Source organism: Anas acuta, chromosome 2, assembly GCF_963932015.1.
Source record: "Anas acuta chromosome 2, bAnaAcu1.1, whole genome shotgun sequence".
Taxonomy (NCBI): domain Eukaryota; kingdom Metazoa; phylum Chordata; class Aves; order Anseriformes; family Anatidae; genus Anas; species Anas acuta.
In genome coordinates this window covers 106,090,926-106,112,183 of record NC_088980.1, presented here as the reverse complement: position 1 = coordinate 106,112,183, position 21,258 = coordinate 106,090,926, and the positions used below count along the sequence as shown (strand labels likewise).

Genomic DNA, 21,258 nt, shown 5'->3' with positions numbered 1-21,258 from the left:
GAAAAAAAAATTGCTGAACTTTGATGACACAGGAGCACGGCCCTAGAAGAAGTACTGGGGAGAAATCCCCAGTACCTGGGGAAAAATCCCTGCGCTTACTGCATACGGTTTGGTAAGAACGACATGCACAGTGCGAGTGGGCGGAAGAGTGGCAGGGACACCGAGACAATAACAGAGTCATTAAAATACCCTGTGATAAGCTCGAACAACCGAATCGTGTTTTGAAATTTAATTTTGAAAACAGCTATTTCATGTCTTGATCTAAAACCCTTCCACCAGTTACTTAAAATGGAACCAGTGTTGCACACACACTACTCTGTATTGTACTTTTTGTTCTATTAAAAAGGTGTTACATGAAACCTGTCAGGCTGTATGTTGCTCCCAGTGTTTAACTTTCAAATAGGTGAGAAGAGATAGGGTAACATTACTTGCCTTGCATGAGATCAGCTTAGTGATGAAATAAGGTCTGCTCCTCGCTCTCTCAAAGCTTTTGTTCTCCAGTTTACCGTATCACAGTGAGGCAAGAACCACTTCTTAAATGCAGACCATTTTCTGTGTGATGTAAATGTATATAATCCTTTTCCAAATGGTTCAATCTTATGATACACACATTCACAATACAGCTTAAGAAATTTAAGGGGGGAGAAAATGGACGTATATTGCACCTCATGAAAAAAAAGGCCTTTTATGTGTCTGCATTAGCTGGTGGTACAGATCTTGAGATCTGCTGTGACGATCCCTCAGGTGAGCAGGGCTCCATGCTGTATAAAGCTCCCTCTGGAGAGGATACAGGTAGGGACGATGGTTCCTGTGAGCAGTACTGTGACTGTGAGTGCCTGGCTGGTGCTGGAGGAGCACGAGCGGCTGTAGCCTCCCTACCTGCTGCCACACAGCCTGTTTCTGAGGGTACAGTGAAGTCTCTGAGTATGCAGCTCCTTTGTGCTCCGATCATGCTCCCAGGTTGCACAGGGAGCTGTGCTGGCAGGTGATTATCTGATGGGACAGCGGGCCTGGTCTTGACAGCGGCTGTCGGGCTCTTCCAGAAGAGCAGTCTGGGCACATCCTAGGGAGAGCGTGCTCTGGGAAGCCCATGCTTGCAATGGGCAGCTCTGCTAAGAGGTTCCTCCACCACCACGTACAGTCCTCACGTCCTGGCACTGCAGTGGCAGCGAAGCATTTCTACAGCTGCTCTGCACAAGATGTGTCCTTTGTGGCTCACAGGAAGGGCGTTTGGGTCAGGGGCTGCTCAAGCAAGGGTGAAAGGATGCCAGTGTAGCCCCTCGTACTGCACCAAGCAGTGGGGCCATCTAGTGACGAGCTTTGCTTTTATACAGCGTTTGCCCTGTGGGCTAGAGAAAAATGCTTACACCACCGCATCCAAGAATGTCTGCCAAAGGCTTGTTTATTTCTCAGTACCGCCTAATTTCCTGGAGAAACCATACAGAACAGGAATTAATTTATCCATTCTGAAAACATGAGCTTTTTTAAATGCTGAGTTTTCAACTCTTTATGTTTTCTTCTAACTCCTTTTCCTTCATTACTCCCACCTTCTTCCTCATTTGTCAGACATATTTGAGAAAACAAGCCTTTAAGCAAAACATGTAAAATTTTCCCATCCTGTCCATCTAAAATATTTTATTACTTTGGTGGAGTTGAAAAGTTTTCTTAGAGTTACTTTCCTTAGATTGCATAAAAGTCTTCAAAATTAACTATTTCAATCTTAAGTTCTAAGGCTGTCACAGACAGCAAGCAATTTACAGTAAACTTTTTCCCCACTTTCATTTAATTCTCTCCATTTCCTGACCACGGCAGAGTTGTAATGACTGGGTGAATATTTGTGATTAACTTGGTTGCTTAATGAAGCAGGGTTGATCTGGGTTATTTGATGTTTTTTCATAAATCTACGGAATGCAAGAGGAACAGCTGTGCTGCCTCACAGTAAAAATCTGCCTAGGCCATTCATCCCTAGCTGTAAAGAGCTGCATGAGCTGGATGTGGTGAGCAGGGAGCAAAATCTTGGCCCTCCTTTGGAGAGCTGCTGTTCCCTTGGCCATGTGTGGCCTGCCTGCTCTTTTGGCAAGTATAAACTGGCACTTAAAGTAGAGAAGGGGAAACCCAGCAACTGTCCCCTCTCTCTGCTTCTTCTTGTGTCTCTAAGAGGAGCTCCACTGGGATGCACTGGCTCCTTGAATGTCTTCAGCAACCAGACCTGAGGTCTTCCCTTGCCAGGCCCCTGGAAGGTCTTTTTTTGATTTGTGATTTTCACATTGAAATAAGGAGAAATAAGGATTAAAAATATGTGAAAGTTGGATGGATGTTTTTGCAAATTAAGAGATTTTTCTGCGCATATTATCATTGTTCAAGAAAAATTGCAAATGCTAATTACAGAGGCTAAGTATTGACAGCACAATTAAAATCATACATGTCCGAATTTTGATCTGAGGTAATTTTAGGTCAAAACAGTCATTTAGCAAAAGCATATTGACAGTCAGTTCCTTCGAATAGTATTTTGGCTCATTACTCTCTGCCTTTCTATCCTTTCACCGATTCCAGCTGTTATCTGTTGTCTCTGTAAAGCTATCCTAAGTGCAGTGCTGTATTGGTCAGAGTGACAGTAATTCTTGTGATACTTGGGAGCCGGAATTGTTCGGAATTCCTCCAAAAATAGCCGCAGTGCTGTGATCCAAAGGGAAGACATTTGAGAAGTTTTAAACCCAAGAAGGGATTCTGAATGCGTATCTTTGCTTGGATCTCTCGGGGAGCCTCAAAGCAAGACTTCCAGCCAACTTTCTGGATGTTCACTGTTTTGAAAGGCCTCATGAATAAAAATGGTAAGTAACTGCTTTCCCAGGTGATCCCTGCTTCAGTGTAGATTCTGGGGCATACAAAATAAAGGCTCTCAGAGAATATGCCGTAGCCTATAGAAGAAAGATGTGTTGTTTCTCTGACACGTAAGAGACAAATAACCCTGTTTTGACTTTCTGGTAACTTCCATTGTGCCCCGCTGAGGAAAATGTAAGCTCTCTAGAGCATCGTATGACAATGATATTCCAAGGCTAAGGACAAAGCAGAGAAATGTAATGCAACATAAATAAAATACAGTCAGTCTTTCTGAAGTGTTGTAAAACAGGAAAAAAAAAGCAAACAAACAAAAAACATACTTATTTAAGTCTGCAGTTTGATCACTGTATGAGTGGGGACTGAAACTGGCTGATTGAATGTGAAGGGACTGGAGTCAGCAGAAAAGGTGCTCCTTGCCAGTCTTACATTCCCAAGTCCAAAGTCCTTTGTATGGAAGCAACACGCACATGCACACACACACACACACAGTTGAAATGTACATCTTGGGCTGCTGATTCCTGCTACCTGTTCTCTATGGTAAAGAAGTCATGCTACTGACACTTCCCTGCTTCTGCTGGATGTCCATCACTTGTTTTTAATTCCAGCTGGCAAGTTGTGATAGTTGTAGCCAAATCTTTGTGTTCCCTCCTACCTCCTTTTCGCACTAGTTTTAAACAGAAGTATTGTCAGACACCATGATTCTTCAATATTTACACATAAAATGCAAAAATAAACAAGTTTTAATGTATTCTTAGTCAGAAGAGACCGAGCCCTCCAGTTTTTCAAACACATGTAATTAATTCTGCTAAGCCAGAGCCCGTAGCACATGCTGAATTAGCGTGTGTATCTCTTTGACAGTGTGCTTGTACAAATAAGGAAGAAAATGAAATTTGTTCAATGCTTGGCCAAAGGCCTAAAAATGGTATTTTAAAACATATCCAGAAAACAGGAAGGAGCGTATTTAGTCAGGTGGTTGGCACAAAAAGTAAGCTCTTATCAGTATTCTTGTTAGCTGATGCTTACAAAAGGTTTGTTGGCTGGCGAACCAATTTCAAAATCAACATGCTTCTTGTGGGCTGGTGATATGTTGACAGTATAAAACGTGTTGCTTTAGAGATGATTAGCTCACAGCTAAGGAAGAGGAATTTGACAGAGGGAAAAAAAAAATGTCAGTGCCTGTTAGATACAATGCTAAGTCAAGGCTCAAGTTACTTGCGTCTGATGCCAGCTCTATTTTAACAAGTACTAAGACAGCGCTTGCAGTCCTTATTTTACACCCAGTCAATTGGCTATGTTAGACAAAGGCTGTAAATTATTGTGAAACGCTGCCTTTCAACTCCCAAGGAGATATACACACAACACTCATAGGCAAAACAAAAGAAAACTAAACTACCAAAAACGTATTTCAATATTTAGATTGTGCCAATCTGTTCTCTCTGGTGACCAGCAATAGGACACAAGGAAATGGAGTCAAGCTGCAACAGGGGAGATTCAGGCTGGATATCAGGAAGAAGTTCTTCACCCAGAGGGTGGTCACACATTGGAACAGGCTCCCCAGGGACACAGTCACGGCACCAAGCCTGTCAGAGTTTAAGAAGTGTTTGGACTGTGGTCTTATTCTTATGGTCTGAATTTTTGGGTAGACCTGTGTGGTGCCAAGAGTTGGAGTCGATGATCCTTGTGGGTCACTTCCATTTTGGGACATTCTGTGGTTCTATGATTCAATGATTCTATTTAGAGAGGTTTTACTCACTGATACCTTAAAATAGTCAAAGTGAGGAAATTAGAGATTAAAGATTAAATAAGCCTTGCAAAATTGAGCAGTGATAGCTGACAAAAATGCTAAAGTGAATGCTGCTGTCATGCACCATCTGCTTCTGTAGGTGCACATATTCAAGTTTAACTTTACCTGCCTAATTCTGTGCTGTTTATAACTGCTTTTCAAGCTTTGTCAAAGGACAAGACCGGTTTACAAAGGGAATAAATCATCACTGTATGGTAAAGGAAACTGCACGAGCAAACTGTTGGGATTTTCCAGGAGGCATTTTGATTTCCTGTTCTGTTAATCATGTGCTTCCAAAGAACATGTAAACATCTTCTGTTAGTGTTATTAGAGTCACAGAATATCCCGAGCTGGAAGGGACCCACAAGGATCACTGAGTCCAACTCCTGGCTCCACACAGGACCACCCAAAAGCCAGACCACGTGTCTGAGAGCATTGTCCGAGCACTTCTTGAACTCTCCTAAAGGCTCGGTGCTGTTACCACTGTCCTGGGGAGCCTGTCGCAGTGCCCGACCCCCCTCTGGGTGCAGACCCTTTCCCTAACCCCCAGCCTGACCCTCCCCTGTCCCAGCTCCATGCCGTCCCCTCGGGTCCTGTCGCTGTCCCCAGAGAGCAGAGCTCAGCGCCTGCCCCTCCGCTCCCCTCGTGAGGGAGCTGCAGGCCGCCATGAGGCCTCCCCTCAGCCTGCTCTGCTCGGGGCTGAGCAAACCAAAGGGCCTCAGCTGCTCCTCATTTGCCTTCCCCTCCAGATCTTTCACCATCTTTGTAGCCCCCCCTTTGCACACTCTCTAATAGTTTTATGTCCTTATACGGTGGCACCTGAACTGCACACAGCACTGGAGGTGAGGCTGCACCAGCGCAGAGCAGAGCAGGACAATCCCTTCCCTCAACCAGCTAGCAGTGCTGTGCCTGATGCATCCCACATATGGCCCATGGTGTGCCAGGGCACACTGCTGGCTCGTGTTCAACCTGCCATCAACCAGAACCCCCAGATCCCTTCCTGTGGGGCTGCTCTCCAGCCTCTTGTCCCCCAGTCTGTACACGCAGCCAGGGTTGCCCCATCCCAGCTGCAGAATCTGGCACTTGCTCTTGTTAAGATTTCACGCAGTTGGCGATGCACTCTCATTTGTCAAGATCTTTCTGTAGGGCCTCTCTACCCTCCAGGGAGTCAGTGGCTCCTCCTAATTTGGTGTCATCTGCAAACTTAGTGTACATCTGAATCCTGCATCCAAGTCATTTATGAGAACATTAAAGAGAACTGGCCCCAAAACGGAGCCCTGCAGAACCCCACGAATGACTGTCTGCCAGCCTGATGCAACCCCATTTACGATAACCCTTTAAGCCTGAGCCGGGCTCAAAGTTTGAATGATATTCATTCGGACTGCTTGACCCCTTAAGCCCTGTGATGCAACACCTATTATGTACAATCTGTTTTCTAGGGAACATTACACATTTTGGCCTGAAAACTTCCCTTGGCAATAACCATTTCTGTATTGCCAAAATTTGTAATGCTAATTATTTTTTAGAAGGCCTAGTGTGGGTATTGCCAAAGGATGTGGTACCCCAGCAGCCTGCATGCTCTGTCTGCCCTCAGCAACCAAGTTTGCTCCTGCAGGAAATGCATGGTCCCAGGGAACGCCACGTACAGGCCCACGAACTGGAGGGAGAAAACAGGAAGCTCAGCCGTGTGCTCCCACTTTTAGTCTTCATAACAAGTTTCCTAATCTAATATATCAAAAGTTTAGGAAAACAGCGATCTCTGAGTCACCAGCCATGAGCTGCGTGGAGTTGTTTTCCAGTATTCCTTTTTGACATTTTGTAATAACTTATTTGCAAGCTGCGTTTGCCGATTTCTCTTTTTGTCTGCGTTGTTCCTGGCATTCGTAATCCTGTTTTTGAGTTCATAGAGTTTGCTCCTGTCATACTGAATCATTTCTCCATGAACTAGAAGGGTATCTAAAAGCGACAGCAGTGTTTGAAAAATCAAGGGAGCAGACCAAAATAGGAGCACGGGTACACAGACAGTACCAATGGCAGATTAACTGCTGCTATCCAAAACGTCTCTGCCTCTATTTTCATTGTTACTCACCTGTTATTTGGACTTCCATAGTCTGAATGCCTTCAGTGGAGTAAGAGCTACTCATTGCTAGTTGAAACTCCCCAGGAACGTATCAGATAGTATGTTAGTATCATTACCAACAAGAAAAAGCCATGGACATGAGAAACATTTGACAGGATTCAAGATATTTTCCATCTTTCAGAACAAATACTATGGGCAGGATACTAAGGCCCTGATGTCCTGTTCCAGGATGGGGCCCATTTCATTCCCTAACATACGCCGGTGATCTTAGAAACAAGTATGCAATCTAAAGATAGTTCTCAGCTCAGTAGCGAAACAGATCCTTACTTCCATGTCTGTGGACACCACCTCTGTGACAGCAGTTAGTTGCTAAGCTAAGTGTATTCGGCTGACTCCATTTTGTGAAACGCTTGTTATGGGATCACTGCATGAGAATGTTTTACTTGCTTAGGTGCAGATTAAAAGAACAGAAACAAGCGCATCCTGAACAGTCAAAATGCTGCGTATGACGAGTATCACCAGCAACAGAGGGGAAAAATAAAAAAAAAAAAAAAGGGGGGCAAATATACACTGGCAGCACTTCACGCAGACAGATTCCTCTCTGGATTTTTCTCATGCAGGTGCAGTCAGGCTTTGGCTTGAGTTTGACCCTTGTGGATATAGCCTTAGAAGAGGGTAAATGGGTCACGTAGAATAAATCACTCCTTTTCAATGGTGCTTTGCGGGGTGTTATATATCACTGCAGATTTAAGGCTATTAAATGTGTGCATCAGCCTGTGAAAATAGTCTTTCATCATAAGCCTGCTCTAGCACAGTTTGAAGACCCATTATACATGAAGCCCAAGGGAGAACAGATTGATTCCAAAAATTTGACTGCAAAATGCTAAGATTAAGTCATCAGGATCTTAAACTGTTTCAACGACCAAAGTTATTTTTATTTTTGGAAGTGGATTATTGATGACACATCCCTCCAGCCCTCGGCACGCAACCTCAGCTGTCTGAACATTCCTAGCTACAAAATGCATCTGATGCTCTTATATGGTCTCTTGGCAGGGCTTGTTATTGACCTTCCAGTGGTTAAGGATAAATCCTTAAGGATAAATCCAGTGGTTAAGGATAAATAAGGATAAAACAACATGCCCACGGTCAAGTTGACTAGTCTTCTATATTACAATACAGATAACAGGGAGACCTGGCCACATGGAAGGTCAGCATTATTTGCACTTGAACATACTTGGAAATTCTTCCTCAGTAATGTATCTTCCTTTATAGGTATCCTTACACTTCATACAGTTCTCCATGACCAGCCCCTAATCAGCAAAAGTGGCCAACAGCATAATGTCCACACACAGCAACAAGAAACAAAACTACTATGTTCCCCATTTCAGCTGGCTCTTGAAAAATTAAGGGCAGCAGCACAGAAGATTTTGAAATAATCTTCCTCTCGAGGATACCAGATTCTCTTTAGCATGATTTTCAATTTAATAATCACTTATTCTAAACTTATTTCCAGCATGGAAAAAACAGATGGCTTATCTGCTGATTATTCAGTATAACATACCAGCACCTAAAATTTATTGAGAAGATTTACTAATCAGGAAGGGAATAGTTCAGAGGCCCAGTGTTTGTAAGAGAATAAAAGCTTAACCTCCCAGTCTTAGTCCATTTAGTTGTTCAAAGAAAAAAAGACTTAATGTTTATCCTTAGTGCAGGTTGCTTGCATGTTCACACACAATATCGAATTGCAAAAATGCTACGAGAACAGTAAAGAAGTAAGAGTGTAACTGCTCCTCAACTTAATGGTACATAGCAGCACTTCAACAATTCTGTGTGTCCTAGGTATCAACAGTTCTGTGACAAGGGCGTTGTAGGTGAAAATTTTGACATGATCTGCCTTCTCAGAGTCATCTGCAGGTATTCCAGGGAAAGACTACCCTAGTAACCATACTTAAGAGCATAGAGAGTTTAAAATCAATCTTTTGAGAATAGGAAGAGGTGTGGCAGTCTGAAGTACTACAGTGAAGAACACAGTCTGGGTAGGAGGGAAAAAAAAAAAAAGGAAGAAAAATTGAGACAAAACAAAAATAGGAAAGCAATGGTTGAAAACCAATTTTAATTAAGCCCAGAAGTAGAAGAAACCACCAAGGAATGAACAAAGTATGCTTACTGTGTGTAAAATCAACTGATTTATGAAGCTAAAGACGGAACATGTGTGAACACAGGCAAGATTAAGAAACCAAGCCTTCCATGACTCTACACAGGAAGTTAGACAAACACTACTTTTTTGTAGAGTATTTGCATCCTGGGGCATTTCATGCTGGCCCAATCTTCTCACACCCTTCAGCTAAAGTAAGATTCCCATCCTTTTGGGTATCATGTGAAATAGCTCAGGGAATGGTTTCTGGTTAAGAGGTAATCTCTTGAAAAGACAAATATGTAGGCAAGATGGATTTCCCTTCTCCTTTTTTAGCTTGTAGGAGCTAGGAGCAGGAGACACATGGAAGGATGTAGTCAGTCTGAGAACTGAGTAGGAACTTTTCTCTTGGTATTCAAGAGAACAGCATCAACACAGCTGTTTTTGTGTGAATGGATTTTGTTTGTGCAAAAGTTACTTCATCAATATCAGGTAGATTAATAAAACATATGATCATTGAAGTAGTGAGAGTGGTTGTACCACACACAGGGTTTACCATGTTAATTCTCCCAACTTTCTTGCTGTCATTCTCCCATGCAAATGCGTTAGCTGCAGAACAAAATTTATGGAGGTTTTCTGGACAAGTATTGCTATTAATCACTGCCAGCAGACACTTTTACCCCATAGATGCCTTTGCATGAGCTTCCTTCAACAGAAGGAAAAAATATGCCTAACTCCCACTTATTGCCAGTAGAAAAAAAACGGAATGCAAACTTGGGAACATAAACATTGATATAAAAATATTGCTGAAAAACTATGAACAGAAAAAGGAAATAAAAACTAGGCAAGAATCATAAAGGCTCCCTGCTGGCAATTAGGCAATTCTAAGTCTTCCCTAAAGATTTCTTGGGCTAAGTACTTACACCAGTCATATTCCACTTGGAAAAAATGATGTAGCAGATTTATGCAGCTTCATTTTTAAAGACACCAACATATACTGCTAGGAGCATTTCGTAACTATGCAACGGAGAACAATACATTATGAGAATGAGTTTGAGCTTGATTTGCAACTGCAAATAAAATACAGTTAAGACCCGCATTTGTAAATGCATAATAGAAATTCCCCTCTCCACAAAAGAATGAGATTTTAATCTATATAGCAAACTTTATTTCAAAATGGCATTTGTTACAAAAAAGTGTAAAAATCCAGCTAAACCAGAAACATTGAGATTATTTCCATGGACTTCAAAGTCCACTGATCTTTGTCCCCATATGCTTTTTCTCAATATGTTCCCCACTTCCAGTCTGATTACACAGGTGCAGATGTGCCTAAATGGCCTGGAATAGATAAATACGTAAAGAAAGGCAAAAGCTGTAAAGCTAAATGCATGCAACAACTTCTACCCTCAAAAACCCTCAAAAATAAACATAAGTGTGAAGTAGAAATTAATCTGCAGGTATCCAAAGATTTGCTCAGTCATCCTTGTCTTTTGCTCCATGTTTAAGGATGCGCGTGAACTCGATGTAGTTGAAGTTCCCCTTCTTGTCGATCGGTGCCTCTCTGTAGAGCTCATCTACCTCCTCGTCTGTGAACCTGTCTCCCATTGTCGTCAGCAGCTCTCGCAGGTAGTCCTCTTGAATAAACCCTAGAGTAAGCGGACAAGAAAAAACCTTTTACATTTATCTGCTAACTGCTGGATAATAATTTTAATTCTTTAATAAAAGAGCTAATCTTTCTCGGCACATGAAAAAGCCTATTACCATAACATACAAATAATTACAAGCAATCAATCAAGTCAAGCCTCTTCGTTAATTTGCATGGTCTCACTACTTCAAGTAAAGGTCACTGCATGACCTGCCTTTGTAAGAAATTTGTCAGCGTCCATATGCTGTCTTCTTCATAATAGGACTGAACTCCCAGTAGCACTGAGAGCCTTTTAACAACTATGTATTTTATACAAAAAGGATCCATTTGTCTTAAACATTCCTAATGAAAACAATCACTTAAAATGGAACTTTATCATTGGTCAACATCTGTGTTAAGCACTGGGAAGTTCGAAATATTTTAAAGACTCAGAATTTATCTTAAATCATTGGCAAAACTCACATTTACCAGATTCATTGGGAAGAATACATTTTTACCATTGTTTTACTAAACAGCTTTAAATAACCTGAAATTCCTTTCTTCTATCTGTAATCTAATTACTAGCTTTTTCTTGTATAGATTTTCTTCTCCTAAGTGCAGCTGAACAAGTTGCTAACAAAAAAGGTTCTTCAAAAAAGCACACCAGCTTTGTAAACAAGGAGGATTCCCCTTACATATGTTGCCCCTACACTGAATTTAAAGTTAGAAAAAAAAATAAGGCCATGACTCCCAGTCAGTATCTTGTTCTCTTTTCCTGCCTTGAAAAAATAAATGAAGAGCTAGAAGTTTGGGATTCCGTTTTTCATTGTTAAAAAAAAAGCAATGCTATTTTCAGCTGCTGAGGAAATACAACATAATTTTTACCTTCCAGAAATCAGAATTCTCAGTTAACATTCATCACTACTTCCATGAATAGAAGTATTTATGGTTACAAAAATAAGTAAGAGCAATACACATACACTGTTATTTTACCCACATACCTGTTGCTTCTTCATCAAAGCAAGCAAAAGCATTCCTGATTACATCTTCTGGATCGGTGCCATTTAACTTCTCACCAAACATTGTGAGGAACATTGTGAAGTTTATAGGTCCTGGAGCCTCGTTCATCATGGCATCCAGGTATTCGTCCGTCGGATTCTTTCCTACAAAGAAAAACATTCAGCTTTGTTTTAGCTTTCAAACTAAACCCAACAAAAGTCACCTGAATAGTGCAATATAAAGTGAGACACTTACAAGCTCTCCAAATGTACTGTTTTGATTATAATAAATTTGCTTGGCAACTGTAAAGAATAAAGGGACATTACCAAGGGAGGCAAGCATGTCGTGCAGGTCCTCTTTGTCAATGAAGCCATCCCTGTTCTGATCGATCATGTTGAAGGCCTCCTTGAATTCCTGTATCTGCGACTGATCAAACATCGCAAATACATTGGAAGTGGCGCGCTGAGGGCGCTTCTTGGTGGTCTTCGTCTTTGCCCTTTTGCTAGACATGTTGGCTGTTGGCTCTAGGAAAATAGAAACATATCCAAAATTTAGACTTATTAAACCAGATCGCAAGTACTTAGGGGGAGAGATGGATAAAAGATTATCAAATTTCATGTTGTAGTCAAACACAACATACAGAGTTACTTTATGTTTTCTTTTATGCAGACTTAACTGGCTACTAAGCATAATCTCCTGCATGATTCAGAGAGTGCTGAAGGTCAACAGCATGCTACATTATAAAAACAAAACAAATCACAGTTGTGAAGTGAAGCTTACCCAGTGCTTGTATTTCTGATTCAGAACCCCAACTGCCTCATCCGAAAACCAAAGACAACCTGTTTAGCAGATCAGTAGGCACTGGTGACCTGGCATATAGAATGTTATCATCTGCCAACCTGTACAGTATTTAGCTGTTAAATAAACTTTAGCTTACTGCTTGATAACATCTGGGAGAAAAAAAATATATATTTTAGACTCTGAATAACAATGCTGAAGTAGCTGCTGTTCAAGGAGCTGACCCTGACAGGATCCACATGTTTTTCTGAAGGTTTTTGAACAGTGCTGGGCTGGGGTGCTGGGAGATGGAGAGATTGGCCAATCCAGCCCCTGCTGGAGTTCTTTCAAAGCCAACTAGGGGATTGTGTGTTGGAAAGTGGAAACTGACTCTTGGGCCAAAAGCACTGCATTGCTACTCTCTTACACAGCTGAACTATTAACAGAATACATATGCAAATGCCAGCATACTCTTTTTATTTTGTAAAGGAATTAAAGTCACAGAAGTGTTCTTAGAAGCTGATAACCTGAAAGAAATGATCTTCAGGTCATGGAACTGCTATTGTCATAGGCTCTTTACATAGCACACGTATATGAATTGCATTGTTTCCCTTGAGCTGCCAAAGAAGCTAACAAGTGGTAATTCCTGTGGAAACATTAATACAATCTGGGTATAAGTGAGACTTCCAAGTTAGTGGCTTGTGTTTAGCTAAGACAGACTTAGCATTCAACAAATATGAGAATCTGGTGCGCTGACATGCAAACACAAAGACCTCAGCATAATGGAGGACTTGTTTACCACTGCTTCTAGAACACTTTTCTAGTACACACCTAGGCCTTAGTTTTATTTAACACAAATAATCCAGGCTGCTTTAATCCTTTATTACACCCAACCAACCGTTACCCAACCCAGATTCCTTCTATCCTTGGTTTTGGGTTTTACATTAAGCACATGCAATAAGCGTCCTGAAAGAGGAGGACTTCAAGCTTCACTTGTCACAAGAATGCGAACATGCTGAAATTGACAGTATTAATTGACAGCTCCACGTATTAATTTTCTAACTTAGTTTTGTTCAATGATCTCATCACCAATGCAATTCTAATTAGAGTCACAGGTCTAATGGCTTCTCAACAGTTTGCTCACAAGTTACTGTATTTTGTTAGGCTCCTGAACATCAAGACTGAAGTCACCAACTTGGATTCATCCTTTAAAAAAAAGGAAAAGGCAGAGTTGCTCCCATAGATGACCAACCGAATACACAGGCAAAAAGCAGTTACCTTTCTTCTTTTGTTCTTAATTAGAGGAAATGCATTTTACCTTGCTTTGTGTCAGATACGTGGCACGCTGTACCAAGCATCTGGATCATGAAAGGATATTCCATAGTTCTGTCCTTCTCCTCTTGTCTACAAGCAGTGTTACTGATCTCCCCTGCTAATTCCATGCTTTTATAGCTTACGTTCATATACAACGTTCGCCTGACGTATAAAACCAACCATTATGCCCTGAACTAAAAATAGCCCCCGAAATGCAACTGTGCATCATTCGGCAACGCTGAAGTTCTCATCGTTACATTCACTGACCACAAGCTATCTGAAACCTCTGGCCTCCAACAACACTTCAGCAAACAAACCTGAACTCCTGACGCCCAGAAACCCATGAAGGCAGCCGACAAAACAGGGGTTGGCTTTCAGGCTGCAGTCAGGAGCAGCGCGTGACTTTGGTCTTCTTCTTACCTCAGTAGAAACCTGTTCAATTCTGAATTGCTGATTAAAAGTTCCACTGCTCAAAATACGGCCAAATCATACCCACTAAGAATCGTTCACTGAGGTAGTTCATAGCTTGAAGGATATTGGCTATTCAAAGAAAACAAAAAAAAAGTTTCCTTTGGATGCAGCACAGGACAGTGCTCCCAGAAGGCCAGGGAGCTGCTACCTCTGATTCCCTCATGTACAGTTCAAACCTAACTGAGAAGGTAACAGAAGCAGACTGCTGCTCACTGCAGCTACGCATGGGGGGAAGAGAACCATTTGTTTTTAACTCTGTTCAAGAGATTGCCACATCAGAGTATCACACTACAAGAGACAAAAAAATGCAAATGGAACAGTATCTGTACTTGCATGGCTGCTTTCTAATGTTTCTCTAAACCAGTTTTGGGAAGCAGCCATACAGAGCACAGAAGGCACGACTCCTGCACTCAGACCTCTTGAGCATCAGCATGGACAGAGAGAGAGAGGAGCATGTCACAAGACTGTACTGGCTTTCAGCACAAGCTTGGTGCAGGTATACCTGAGGTAGGTAGAGCTGCACTCTGGATAACTCCATTAGAAGAAGGATGATAAATTGGAACACGCTCAGAAAAACAAACAAACAAAAAAAAACAAGGACACCAATCCATCCAGCCAAAGAGACCAATTTGTGATGGACAGAAGTTCCAAGTGTTTATACACAAGTTATCCTGGTGCATGCAGCAGGGAGCAAGAACTAGCTTCACTTGAGTCAAGTGCAGGACTCACTGATTTTGGAGAGAAAAGGATTTCATCTGAGATACCCACCAGACAGATCATTTTGTTACAAAAGTCATGGTACTGGAATTGAAATACATGAAGTGCAGGGTGAACATAGAAGAGTATCAGTAGATAAGCAAATGGAAAGACTTCACATTGAATGGCCCAAATCCTGACAGAGAGGCTGGGTTTCCACCTAACATTATGACTCACAGAAAGGCTTGGGCCTTATTTCAGAAACCGTTCAGAAACTCCTCCTGTAAGGCTGACGGTACACCTCAAGTCCCACAACGCCTCCCCACAGAACCCTGGGCTGGATCTAACGCTGCTGCCATTACATTGACACATTAACAGCCACCTCTCCACACACACAGAATCACCTAGGTTGGAAGAGACCTCCAAGATCACCAAGTCCAACCTCTGACCTAACACTAACCAGTCCTCCACTAAACCATATCATTAAGTTCTACATCTAAACGTCTTTTAAAGACCTCCAGGGATGGAGACCCAACCGCTTCCCTGGGCAGCCCATTCCAATGCCTAACAACCCTTTTGGTGAAGAAATTCTTCCTAACATCCAACCTAAGCTTCCACTGGTGCAACTTTAGCCCATTCCCCCTCGTCCTGTCACCAGGCACGTGGGAGAACAGATCATCCTCCACCTCTCTACAGCCTCCTTTAAGGTACCTGTAAAGAGCAATAAGGTCGCCCCTGAGCCTCCTCTTCTCCAGGCTGAACAAGCCCAGCTCCCTCAGCCGCTCCTCGTAGGACTTGTTCTCCAGGCCCCTCACCAGCTTCATCGCCCTTCTCTGGACCCGCTCAAACACCTCGATGTCCTTCTTGTAGCGAGGGGCCCAAAACTGAACACAGGACTCGAGGTGCGGCCTCACCAGAGCCGAGTACAGGGGGACGATCACCTCCCTAGCCCTGCTGGTCACACTGTTTCTGATACAAGCCAGGATGCCGTTGGCCTTCTTGGCCACCTGAGCACACTGCTGGCTCATATTCAGCCGACTGTCCACCATCACTCCCAGGTCCTTCTCTGCCTGGCAGCTCTCCAACCACTCATCTCCCAGCCTGTAGCTCTGCTTGGGGTTATTGCGCCCCAGGTGCAGGACCCGGCACTTGGCCTTGTGGAACCTCACACAGCCGGCCCCAGCCCATCGGCCCAGCCTATCCAGCCCCCCCTGCAGAGCCTTCCACCGAAGCGGCCCCGGCCCTACCCGCCCCCCCCGGCCCTACCCGCCCCCCCCCCCCCCCCACTGACCGGGCGTCGGCGGAGCCCCGGCGGCGACACGGACACGGAGAGGGCCCAACGGCACCAACGGCTGCAGCAGCGGCGGCACTTCCGGGCAGCGCGCGGCCGCCGCCCAACCAGCGCACGGGAAAGGAAGCGTGGGCGAGACCATTCCCGCAGAAAGCCCGGGGGGGGAAGGGCACGCGGCTCATCGCTCCTGACGGCACGCAACGCGACCCGAGCCCAGCTGACGGCACTCCGGCGGCGACCGAGCTTTACCTTCCTCTCGGCCTCTCCTGGCCCTTATCAGTGGTCCTGTGAGGGCTACGCGCCCTTTCTCATCCCGCTCCCCCCCCTCTCAGCTCACTGTTGGTACATCCCGGCGCGCTCTCCGCATTCCAGTCAGCGCCTGCCCTTATAAGGCAACGGCGGGAGTTTCCTGCCCGTCATCCCGCCAGGCCCCGCCCCCCGCCGCGCCCAACGCCCCCCCTGAGGAAAATGGCGGCCGGGGCCTCGCCCGGCGCCCAGGCGGCCTCGGGGAGCGTGGGGGCGCTTCTGGCTCCTTCATGTACAAACACTGAAACACACAATTTATGGTCTTAATTCATCTCACTGCGCCGCCCCAGTCCCTCCCGTGGTATCTCCAATAACTTCCGAGCCCTTTTGTTTCCATCCCCCGTTACGTCACGGCTGCCACAAAATTGCCTTAATTAGAGCTGGAGTTGTCTCAGAAGCATCACAAAGCTCTAGTGTTGCCATTTCCTGACAAAAAAATAAATATTCTGAATATTCAGGGTAATGGGGTGTTGTGGTACAGCTGGCAACTGACCCTACACCTACCAGGAGTAAATACCCTACCAGGAATATAAGCACATATCTATATTTTTATGGTACTGCCCCACCTTCTTGGGAAGTGCTCTGTTGTAACAACCAGAGGAGCTGATGTGTCTGGAAGATTGCTTTTTACACTTGCTGATTGCCTCAACTACATTTTTTTAATCTTAATTTTTTATGCTTCTAGAGCCGGATACTTCCCCTGCTGGCATCATCAGGAAAATTAACATATAATTCAATAATGGGAACCTTTGCCTGTGTTAGAGACTCTATTTTTATCCAACAGTGAAATAAATAATATTTCATAACCACTATTTATATTTTTTTTCATTCAAAAATTGATACTATATTAACTCAATGACCTGTATTCATTTTTGTGACTTTTTCTAAAATAATGCTTTAGCTTACCTAGCTAAATAACAAATAATGAAAAATGTAAGAATAAGTGAACAATCAAAGGCTAAAATATGTATAATGAATATGTAGGAAAGTTCTTCAGAATAAGTCTTCATACTTGTTTCTGTGTCTAAAGTGGACATGAGTAGTACTTATACAGTGTAGTACTCATATTAAATATTAACATAATGAGCAATATGTAATAGACTAGCCACAGAGGACTTTAGCCTATAGTTGAAATCACCAGGGCCAGGCTTATGTCACTGCCCATTGACCTTTCGGAAGACTTTTTTTTCTGAATCCTTTTCTTAATGGGGAAATGTGTGTAATCTGCTATTTTGGAAATTAGGGTGGAATTTAGAGATTCACTAGATCCCAGGCATCTATAAGAAATACAGATGACAGTACTATTGACTCATGAAGAGCAATACTGTTTCCACAAACACTAATTAACCAATTATAAACAAATACATGATTTGTTTGTAACATTTTTCTCATTAGCTCTCATTCAACTTCTTCAGACTGTATAAAAGCATCACAGGTTCCACCTTACAGATGCTGAAACTGAAGCACAGGTGGGTTAGACAACCAGCAATGCATGAAGGCTAAAGGTGCAGCCAGGAATGTAAAATGGCTCTCAATAAGTTTCGGAGTCTGCCTTCAGTGGGATTTAGAAACTTGCACAGTTCCAAAAGTCCTACGAGCTTCTGGACTTTGGACATTTCTCAATAACTTTAGAATCTACCTAAAAGTGACATGCCTACTACTTTGTCAGAGGCCAGATGCCCCTAATGGAGAGTTTTCCAGGCTGCTTGTAAACTTAGTCTTGAATATACTCTACACTTAAGCTATTCCTTCTGGGTTAGTGTCACCTCTGTGTAAATAAGTAGCCTCACTTCAGTAGGTACACAATTAATGGGGCAGCTGGGTGAGTGCCTCTCTTGGGTAGTGGGCACTGCTTGGGAGCCCCTGTGGTGTTTTTTTTGGGGGGGAAGGGTCTGGCTTCCTAGACTTGCTTGTTCACTGATATTGTGTTTTGCATCTGCCTTGTCTTTTCATGCTCCACTGTTACAAGGATCTCCACTGTTGCTTTATATACACTCTGGGAACTTCTCACACTGAATTACGCCTTGCTTTCCATATAAATTGGTATATCCCATGTACAGGCAATACAGTTCCCCTCCATGGACATGATCATACTGCATACCAGCCTGGCAATGACAGCCTAAAATGAATTCCATAAATTTTATCAAAATTAGTTTGCAGCCAGCAAAATCCTGGCCATGTGGAACAAAAGGGCCAGAATGTCACGTCTCTTTATCCATGTGTTGAGGATTTTACTGGGAGAAACATACTTTAATGAAGCTCATGTTTCATAAAAATAAAAATAATTCAGAGGGATTCAGGGCATTCAACGGAACAAAATCTGAGCATCCTCCTGAAGCAGATGATTTACCTGCTCTAAGCGTTTACCAACTCATCTAATGCTTTTCAAATGCATTCCTCTTTGTTTGTCTAGAAACGAAACAATTCCCAAATTAGTCAATTAAAGAAAAAAAAAAAAAAAAAGCTTAATACTTTTGCAACATAGGTCAGGAGAACACATTTTTTACAGTATTCAGTTACGTAAACAGCAGTATTGTAGGATTATGGGTACACACAAGGAAAATAAATCAAGGAAGCAGGACTATTGTTCCACCAACACTATGTCACCAATACTGACAGTCGGGAAAGAAGGCATATGCTCTGACCTGCTACAAATTTCAGCAGACTGTAATAAATAATGAGGAGAAGTCTCAGGCACTGCTGTTTGCTTTGTGCAAGCTGAATTGCTTTATCCTTGTTGTCTGCTTATTTCTTGCACAATTCAATTAAATGTCCTGCTCTTGTCCTGCTGGGACATCCCAGCTACTGTTCCACAGCTGAAGTGAAGAAACGTTTTGAAAATGCAAGATGACGTCAATGTACTTGAGAACAGACCAAACAAAAAGTGCTGCTGAACTTGAGCCACTGTTCTCAAACACGAGGCCATGAACAATAGCGCAGAAAAGAAAGAGAAAAGGCCAAAGTGTCTGACGTGTTAAAAAAGAGCATTTCAGTGGGCTGTCCATGCTGAACAGCTGTGTCTATGCAGTGAGTTAGTCCTCTGGTACTGCTGAACAGAAATAACTACAAAATAATGGATAATAATACAGCGATGCTTGTTTATGGTACACTGCATGACACCAGCTCCTATATTTATCTTTCTTGTTCTCTCCAGAGACTATGTGATTAGTATTTTTCCAGCCATGATCAATATTACGGGAACATTTTTAGTTTGACTAAATGTTTGTTTCTTTTTAATCTTTCAAATGCAACTCTTTCTCCTTTTGTCTTTTGCATTACACGTCAATGAGATTTGTCCTTCTGGCTGGGGACAAAACCTGGTTCTAGTGTTGAACCTAAGGAATCAAGCCACATACTGGGAACTGCAGGTAACTGGGAGTAAAAGGAATACCAGTACTTCTATCCTCTAGGCCCATTCTGCTCTATGACAACTTGGTGTGTACCAAGCACGGTGCACACCAACTACCTGGGCTCGGAGGACCTGCTCCTGGCAGTCTCCTTCTCACCATCGTGCAAGAACCCCACTGAGGAGCTCAGTGCTTGCCTGCTTGCAAGCTGCAGGCTCACTGTGACTTAGAATTCAGACCCTGAGATGTGGCTCAGGCTCAGCATCAGGCACGTTTGTGTCGTCTAAGTCTAAAAGCATCATCTCAGCCCAGCCGATGGGGAGCAGCAGGTCCTCCCAGCAGGGCTCTTGCTGCCTTGCGGCTGATACCAGCTGCAGCCAGCAAGGGGAGCTCGTAATTTGGTTAGAAAGCCCGGAGACAGGCTGGGCGTGCTGTGTGGCACACGGCAAGGGATGTTGTCAAATTAAATTGATGTTAGGCTACATGCTCTTGTAGCCCAAGAAGGAAAGTGGAAGAGACCCTACGTGGGCAGTGGGCTCCTGGAGGTGACCCTTGGGATGCTTCTGGGTTCTTCAAATGGCTGGGACGGGCATCTTCCCTATCAGTAGAAACTGCTGGATGTTTTACACAGTGGGAATCCTGCTTTACTACAGCAGGGCCTCTTTGCTCTGCTTCTGTGCTATTAATTACATCTTAGTAAGAAACTTAAGGAGGTCTCCAAGCCTTAAATACATCAGAAACTTCTCCAAGAACTTTGTTTTCATAGCTATTAACGCTATGCGAAACGAGATGTCACGTTTTCACCTGTGATGAAACATTGAGCAGTTTCTCTGGTTTCAGTACAGCCTGGATGAATCAGTGCCTGTTCACTTTCTGGACAGCTTTATTTATTTTATTTTATTTATTTATTTATTTATTTTCCTGGGATGGAAAGCATTCTGTTTTATGATACTGCAATCAAAGTGACAAGTGCAGTAACAGCAGCAACATCATAGCAATTAACAACATCTATGGTAAATTCATTTTCTACTTGTTTAACAAAATTAGACTAATTGTTTTCAAGCAGGGGCACTTGCAGGAGCGTGATGCACCAGAGCTCACCTACAACATGAACAAGGTTTGCAAATCTCCCTGTGAGCCTGGATTGAATTTAGAACGAGCCAGAAGGAAATTTTGAATAAATCTGGGTTGAATAAAACATCCAAGTGCTTGGAAGGTATATGAAAACAGATGGTTTAGAGTAAGCCAAGAGCTGGAAAAAATGAGATCTGGGGTAAGTTTCCTTCAAACCTGAAAGCCAATGGAGAAGTCATAGTTTATGAACCCTTTTCAGCAAGCACTGATGAAATGAACACATGGACAGCACTGAGCAAATGAACAAACCACAATGAAAAAAAAATGAGCAAATGAACACCACAAACTAAACCCTGCTTCATGAAGCTCTAGGTTCACCTTCTTTCTGTAGCCATGCTTGCTAGTTCAAGTCTACCTCAATATCCCAAAAGAACACGTGGATGTTGGTGTTAGGGTTAGGAATATCTGCTTCTCTCCCTTGTGTAACTCCAGAAAAGTAACACAGACTGTTCACACGGGAT

The 21,258-nt window shown here is 43.0% G+C and overlaps 1 protein-coding gene across 2 annotated transcripts; it reads right to left on the bottom strand.

Annotated features, from left to right (window-relative positions):
* Positions 1-9,978: 9,978 nt before the first annotated feature.
* On the bottom strand, positions 9,979-16,170 carry LOC137850948 (myosin regulatory light chain 2, smooth muscle minor isoform-like). Of its 2 annotated transcripts, none has more exons than XM_068671523.1 (4): positions 16,011-16,170; positions 11,788-11,985; positions 11,464-11,625; positions 9,979-10,484 (listed from the first exon to the last, which is right to left on the bottom strand). In XM_068671523.1, the coding sequence occupies exons 1-4, from the start codon at positions 16,150-16,152 to the stop codon at positions 10,312-10,314; spliced, it is 675 nt and encodes a 224-aa protein (XP_068527624.1). In that variant the 5' UTR covers positions 16,153-16,170; the 3' UTR covers positions 9,979-10,311. The 2 variants fall into 2 exon arrangements, with proteins under 2 accessions (XP_068527624.1, XP_068527623.1); XM_068671522.1 differs by lacking the exon at positions 16,011-16,170 and adding an exon at positions 13,557-13,716.
* Positions 16,171-21,258: the final 5,088 nt, after the last annotated feature.